Source organism: Perca flavescens, chromosome 3 (genome assembly GCF_004354835.1).
Source record: "Perca flavescens isolate YP-PL-M2 chromosome 3, PFLA_1.0, whole genome shotgun sequence".
Lineage (NCBI taxonomy): Eukaryota > Metazoa > Chordata > Actinopteri > Perciformes > Percidae > Perca > Perca flavescens.
In genome coordinates this window covers 39653448-39660947 of record NC_041333.1, presented here as the reverse complement: position 1 = coordinate 39660947, position 7500 = coordinate 39653448, and the positions used below count along the sequence as shown (strand labels likewise).

Genomic DNA, 7500 nt, shown 5'->3' with positions numbered 1-7500 from the left:
TGTATATGTGTATGCTTGTGTGTGTATGTGTGTATATGTGTATGTGTGTATATGTGTATGCTTGTGTGTGTATGTGTGTATGCTTGTGTGTGTGTATATGTGTATGCTTGTGTGTGTATGTGTGTATATGTGTATGCTTGTGTGTGTGTATATGTGTATGTGTGTATGCTTGTGTGTGTGTAGTATGTACCCAGTGTGTCCAGCGGTAGCAGCAGCGTGCAGAGCTCCCTGTCCTCTCAGGTCTCGGTGGTTGACGTTTGCTCCGTTCAGCAGCAGGAACTCACAGGCCAACAGGGAGCCCTGCACACACACACACACACACACACACACACACACACACACACACACACACACACACACACACACACACACACACACACACACACACACACACGACAACTTTAGAGGCTCATTTCAGTATTCTTCACCTGGAACCTATTTTTCGACCCAAAAAAATGATAAAAGAGGCTCCAGGTTGGAAAGTAAAACCCTCTAACTATATGCCTCCTCACCCCGACAGCAGCTCCTATCAGCGCCGTGCGCCCCGTCTCCTCGGCGATGCTCCCGTTGACCTCCGCCCCCTGGGCCAACGCTGCCGCCATGGCAACCGGATCCCCCGCCGACGCAGCCCGATACAGACGCAGCGCGGCCTCGCCCTTCCCTCCTCCTGGGAACAGAAGGAGAGTGAATCAAAGGACCATGAAGACGAGGATGATTTCTCCGTCTGTCTGCACTCTATTCGTTTATTTAACACTCGGTCATCTGGATGGTGTGTTGGGATTTTATCACCTTGTATGTTTTACGTAAAGCACTTTTGTGATGTTTTTATTAGGGCTGTCCTCGACTAAAGAAATTCTTAGTCGACTAACACTTCTAGGATTTTGTCGACTAATTGATTGGTTGATTTAATTGACAGAGCTGTGTGTTAAGACTAGAAAAGCACAATATAAATGTAGTTAATTAACCATCTGTAAAACTGAGTTTCTCCACAATTAATCCTGCAAAAGCACCACTTTAAATCTCGTGTTTACCATAAATGTGCTCAGAGGTTTCTTGGAAATGAGTAAATAAGCATGAATAAGCATAAAAAATGACTAATGGACTAAAGAAATCTTAGTCGACTGAGACCAAAACTACCGATTAGTCGACTAATCGACTAAGAGGTGGCAGCCCTAGTTTTAGTAAATGTGACTTTGACTCTCGGATGGCCGTTGGACTTACGAGCTCCGTCCGAGCTGCCGTTTTGGACAAATCTCTTCTCCACGTACTTCTCTTTGATCCACGTCTCCTTCTCCACTCTGGGAAAAGAGAAGAGCTGATCAGCAGCCAAAACCTCCTGCAGTCGTCCCGTTAAAGTCTTCATGTCTCGGCCATCTAAATGTGTGTGTGTGTGTGTGTGTGTGTGTGGTTTTACCGCGGGCTGTTGGCTCGGGGTTTGACTCGGCCTTCCTCTGAACACCGCGCCTCGTAGATCCGGTTCACGGTGTTATTTCCCAGAATGCACAGCAGCTGGAAGACGAGAAGAGGAGTAATAGTCAGAGAGCTCTAGTTTATGATCTTGGAGGATTAAAAGATTAGAATCGGATTTTCTTCTGGTAGAAAAAAAGATAAATGATCTTCTTTTGATCCCAATATTCATATAAATTAATTAATAATATATAATTATTTTGCAATTTAACAACATTAGTCTGTCTGACCTTCTGTGTGTGTGTTGCTGTGTGTGTGTGTGTGTGTGTTGCTGTGTGTGTTTGTGTGTTGCTGTGTGTGTGTCTGTTTGAGTGTTGCTGTGTGTGTCTGCATGTGTGTGTGTTTTTGTGTGTGTGTGTGTTTTTGTGTGTGTTTTTGTGTGTGCGTGTGTGTGTTTTTGTGTGTTGCTGTGTGTGTTGCTGTGTGTGCGTGTCTGTGTTGCTATGTGTGTGTGTGCGCGCGTGTTTTGATGTGTGTGTGTGAGTGCGTGCGTGTGTGCACGTTGCTGTGTGTGTGTGTGTGTGTGTGTGCATGTGTGTGTTTTGCTGTGTGTGTGTGTGTCTGTGTTGCTGTGTGTGTGTGTGTGTGCGTGCGGCGTCTTGCTGTGTGTGAGTGTGTGTGTTGCTGTGTGTTGCTGTGTGTGTTTTGCTTTGTGTGTGTTTGTGTGTGTGTGTTGCTGTGTGTGTGTGCGCGTGCGTGCCTGTGTGTGTGTGTGTCTTGCTGTGTGTGTGTGTGTGTGTGTGTGTGTGTGCTATGTGTGTGTGTGTGTGTTGCTGTGTGTGTGTGTGTGTGTGTGTGTGTGTGTGTGTGTGTGTGTGTGTGTGTGTGTTGATGTGTGTGTGTGTATTGCTGTGTGTTGATGTGTGTGTCTGTGTGTCTTGCTGTGTGTGTGTGTGTGTGTGTATTGCTGTGTGTTGATGTGTGTGTGTGTGTGTGTGTGTGTGTGTGTGTATTGCTGTGTGTTGATGTGTGTGTGTGTGTGTGTGTGTGCGCGTGTGTGCGTGTTACCTTCAGCTGTTCAGCCTCCCATGAGTCCAGAGTGAGAGATCTCACCTTGGACAGGTGGACTCCCAGGCTCCTGAAAAACATCAGGATGTCAAATCTGTGTAGATCCATACTGTACAATACCATCGCACAAACACTGTGATGCACCATCAGATAAAATATGACCCATGTGCGGTATGAGATATCAGATATCAGATGATATTTGGGGATATGTGAAATGGGTCACCTGTGGATGCCGGAGCACTCGATGCACACGGTGACTCCCAGGTTGATGGAGGCCCAGCGCGGCTCCTCCTCGCCGCAGTCGCAGCACCGCTGGTTCCCGGGGCCCCGCAGGGCCACGTCCAGCACCGACGGCCTCGGCGCGGGGGGGCCCGGGGACGAGTCCCCCCCGCAGAGGGGAGGGGGGAGCTCTTTAGGCTGTACACAGGCAGGGGCCACATCTCAACACTCAATTATAAAAAGGTACTTTACTCTAGACTTTCTACTTCACCACATTCATGATGTGACAGCTGTAGTTCAGATTCATACACCCAGAACATACGAGGAGTTTATCAAATCACATTCTGGAGTTCTAGTGTTTTTTGTGGTGCTCGTCTACGGTGGCCGAGACGGTTCAACACAAACACAAAAGCTACAACACAAACGCAAAAGCCACAACACACAAACGCGTTTGTGTTGTGGCTTTTGCGTTTGTGTTGTGGCTTTTGCGTTTGTGTTGTGGCTTTTGCGTTTGTGTTGTGGCTTTTGCGTTTGTGTTGTAGCTTTTGCGTTTGTGTTGTGGCTTTTTCATTTGTGTTGTAGCTTTTGCGTTTGTGTTGTTTGTGTTGTGGCTTTTGCGTTTGTGTTGTGGCTTTTGCGTTTGTGTTGTGGCTTTTTCATTTGTGTTGTAGCTTTTGCGTTTGTGTTGTAGCTTTTGCGTTTGTGTTGTGGCTTTTTCATTTGTGTTGTAGCTTTTGCGTTTGTGTTGTTTGTGTTGTGGCTTTTGCGTTTGTGTTGTGGCTTTTGCGTTTGTGTTGTGGCTTTTTCATTTGTGTTGTAGCTTTTGTGTTTGTGTTGTGGCTTTTGCGTTTGTGTTGTGGCTTTTGCGTTTGTGTTGTTTGTGTTGTGGCTTTTGCGTTTGTGTTGTGGCTTTTTCATTTGTGTTGTAGCTTTTGCGTTTGTGTTGTAGCTTTTGCGTTTGTGTTGTGGCTTTTGCGTTTGTGTTGTGGCTTTTGCGTTTGTGTTGTGGCTTTTTCATTTGTGTTGTAGCTTTTGCGTTTGTGTTGTTTGTGTTGTAGCTTTTGCGTTTGTGTTGTGGCTTTTGCGTTTGTGTTGTAGCTTTTGCGTTTGTGTTGTGGCTTTTTCATTTGTGTTGTAGCTTTTGCGTTTGTGTTGTTTTGTGTTGTGGCTTTTGCATTTGTGTTGTGGCTTTTTCATTTGTGTTGTGGCTTTTGCGTTTGTGTTGTGGCTTTTTCATTTGTGTTGTAGCTTTTGCGTTTGTGTTGTAGCTTTTGCGTTTGTGTTGTTTGTGTTGTGGCTTTTTCATTTGTGTTGTAGCTTTTGCGTTTGTGTTGTAGCTTTTGCGTTTGTGTTGTAGCTTTTGCGTTTGTGTTGTGGCTTTTGCGTTTGTGTTGTGGCTTTTTCGTTTGTGTTGTAGCTTTTGCGTTTGTGTTGTAGCTTTTGCGTTTGTGTTGTGGCTTTTGCGTTTGTGTTGTTTGTGTTGTAGCTTTTGCGTTTGTGTTGTGGCTTTTGCGTTTGTGTTGTGGCTTTTGCGTTGTAGCTTTTGCGTTTGTGTTGTGGCTTTTGCGTTTGTGTTGTGGCTTTTTCATTTGTGTTGTAGCTTTTGCGTTTGTGTTGTGGCTTTTTCATTTGTGTTGTAGCTTTTGCGTTTGTGTTGTGGCTTTTGCGTTTGTGTTGTGGCTTTTGCCTTTGTGTTGTAGCTTTTGCGTTTGTGTTGTGGCTTTTGCGTTTGTGTTGTGGCTTTTGCGTTTGTGTTGTGGCTTTTGCGTTTGTGTTGTGGCTTTTGCGTTTGTGTTGTAGCTTTTGCGTTTGTCTTGTGGCTTTTGCGTTTGTCAAGGTAAACTTTATTATCCCACAAGGGGAAATTCATGTGGTCATTCATTTTGCACTCTTGTCACAACATATTCACTAAACATATAGACACCCCAGACAAACCAATAAACATGTATATAAACAAAAAACTAACAGTACAACGGGAATGACAATAACAGAAGTCAACAATCACAATACAAAAAATAAACAATACTACAGAAATGACAAAGTTAAAGTGCCAGTGCAGGATCAAAGTACTTGCGATGTGCATGGTCATTATACAGTCTGATCGCTGTAGGCACAAATGATTTATTGTACCTTTCCGTTTTAATTCTCTGTTGTAAAATTCTACCAGTTGACCTATTGCTTCTCATGAATTTATGATGAAGAGGGTGAGTGGGGTCATTAAGGATTTGGTCGGTCTTTTTTAGGATGATCCCACCGGCCATCTTGACCATACGCTGCAGTCTCTTTTGGTCCTTAACATGCATGTTACCAAACACGCAGATAACACAAACGCAAAAGCCACAACACACAAACGCGTTTGTGTGTTGTAGCTTTTGCGTTTGTGTTGTGGCTTTTTCATTTGTGTTGTAGCTTTTGTGTATGTGTTGTAGCTTTTGCGTTTGTGTTGTGGCTTTTTCATTTGTGTTGTAGCTTTTGCGTTTGTGTTGTAGCTTTTGCGTTTGTGTTGTGGCTTTTGCGTTTGTGTTGTTTGTGTTGTAGCTTTTGCGTTTGTGTTGTGGCTTTTGCGTTTGCGTTGTGGCTTTTGCGTTTGTGTTGTAGCTTTTGCGTTTGTGTTGTAGCTTTTGCGTTTGTGTTGTAGCTTTTGCGTTGTAGCTTTTGCGTTTGTGTTGTGGCTTTTGAGTTTGTGTTGAACCGTCTCAGCCACCGTAGGTGAAATAAAGACTAACGCAGGAGCTACCTGGGAGTCGGCCCTCTCTCTGTAGGCCAGGTCGATGCTGCCCTGCAGAGCACTGAGCCACGCCTGCTTCAGCTGCTCCGAGTCAGCCTGCAGAGCACAGCATCTAACACACACACACACACACACACACACACACACACACACACACACACACACACAGACACACACACACACACACACACACAGACACACACACACACAGACAGACACACAGACACACACACACACACACACAGACACACACACACACACACACACACACACACACACACACACACACACAGACACAGACACACACACACACACACACACAGACACACAGACACACACACACAGACACACAGACAGACACACACACACACACACACACACACACACACACACACACACACACACACACACAGAATGATGATGATGTCTCTTTTTGTTGAATTGTACAAGGACGTATTGGAGCCATCGTAGGTTATATATACAAATATATATAAAATATATACAAATATAGAGATGGGGATATGTATTTCCATATATTGATAGTTCTGTGTAGTGTAACCTCTAACCCTGATATGTATCTCCATATATTGATAGTTCTGTGTAGTGTAACCTCTAACCCTGATATGTATCTCCATATATTGATAGTTCTGTGTAGTGTAACCTCTAACCCTGATATGTATCTCCATATATTGATAGTTCTGTGTAGTATGTGTGAACGTGCGGCAGTCTTACTTCTGAACGGAGAGCAGTTCGAAGCAGAAGCGGCGGTCCAGGTGCTCCAGAGATTTGACGGCACACAGACGGAGATCCTCGAACAGGACCACGGCCTCCTCCTGCAGCAGCAACACAGAAACAACTCATCCTCTCTTCTTTTATGGGTTACTTTATGTTAGCGATAAACAACATTTAACACTTCTACCTCCTCTGCATGTTGGTTGCGTATATTTGATATTTTTTTGTTAACGTTTAACCCTCCTGTAGTCCTTGGAGTGAAGTCTGACCTCTTTTGAAAGGTTTTTCTAGATCTGAAATTTGTGTTTCTTTCAACAGAAGTGCCCAAAAAAATAACATGGACGGTTCAACGCAGTGCTCTTCGCAAGTACAATTAAAATGTTAAAAAAAAAATCAAAGAATGTTGACTGAACAGACAACAACGAGTGACATAAGCACCTAAAACATTGAAAAAAGGGACTAAAGGCATGGAAAGCCTCGAAAACAGCAGAATAAAGCTTTGAAAAAATGAGTCAAACAAGGCACTAAAAATGTGGAAAAAAGCAACGAAAAATGTTGAAAAAAGCAACGAAAAATGTGGAAAAAAGCAATGAAAAATGTGGAAAAAAGCAATGAAAAATGTGGAAAAAGCAATGAAAAATGTGGAAAAAAGCAATGAAAAATGTGGAAAAAAGCAATGAAAAATGTGGAAAAAGCAATGAAAAATGTGGAAAAAGCAATGAAAAATGTGGAAAAAGCAATGAAAAATGTGGGAAAAAGCAATGAAAAATGTGGAAAAAGCAATGAAAAATGTGGAAAAAAGCAATGAAAAATGTGGAAAAAGCAATGAAAAATGTGGAAAAAAAAAATGAAAAATGTGGGAAAAAGCAACGAAAAATGTGGGAAAAAGCAACGAAAAATGTGGAAAAAGCAATGAAAAATGTGGGAAAAAGCAACGAAAAATGTGGGAAAAAGCAACGAAAAATGTGGGAAAAAGCAACGAAAAATGTGGAAAAAAGCAACGAAAAATGTGGAAAAAAGCAACGAAAAATTTGGAAAAAGCAACGAAAAATTGGGGAACAAGCAACGAAAAATGTGGAAAAAAGCAACGAAAAATGTTGAAAAAAGCAACGAAAAATTTGGGAAAAAGCAACGAAAAATTTGGGAAAAAGCAACGAAAAATTTGGGAAAAAGCAACGAAAAATGTGATACCATTGATATAGCCAATTGTTCAGAAAACAGTTGATAGTTTAATTCTAAATCCTTCTAGAACAGGCATCGTGATTAGTCGCCTGGCTGCATCATACACCTCAATCACCATTTGGGCCACAGACACGATGTCGGCGAGCACTTAGTACTGAGAACTC

At 43.0% G+C, this 7500-nt stretch overlaps 1 protein-coding gene across 1 annotated transcript in view; it reads right to left on the bottom strand.

The window, feature by feature from the left end:
* The window catches only part of zgc:162872 (BAR_ACAPs and ArfGap_ACAP domain-containing protein), a 20092-nt gene that overhangs the window by 5641 nt on the left and 6951 nt on the right, over positions 1–7500 (bottom strand). Inside the window, exons 12-19 of the mRNA XM_028574054.1 lie at positions 6155–6255; positions 5432–5534; positions 2699–2892; positions 2476–2545; positions 1415–1509; positions 1222–1298; positions 513–667; positions 191–300 (exon numbers count right to left, since the gene is read on the bottom strand). Of these exons, the coding sequence (XP_028429855.1) occupies positions 191–300; positions 513–667; positions 1222–1298; positions 1415–1509; positions 2476–2545; positions 2699–2892; positions 5432–5534; positions 6155–6255 (905 nt within the window). The remainder of the gene's footprint in view (positions 1–190; positions 301–512; positions 668–1221; positions 1299–1414; positions 1510–2475; positions 2546–2698; positions 2893–5431; positions 5535–6154; positions 6256–7500) is intronic.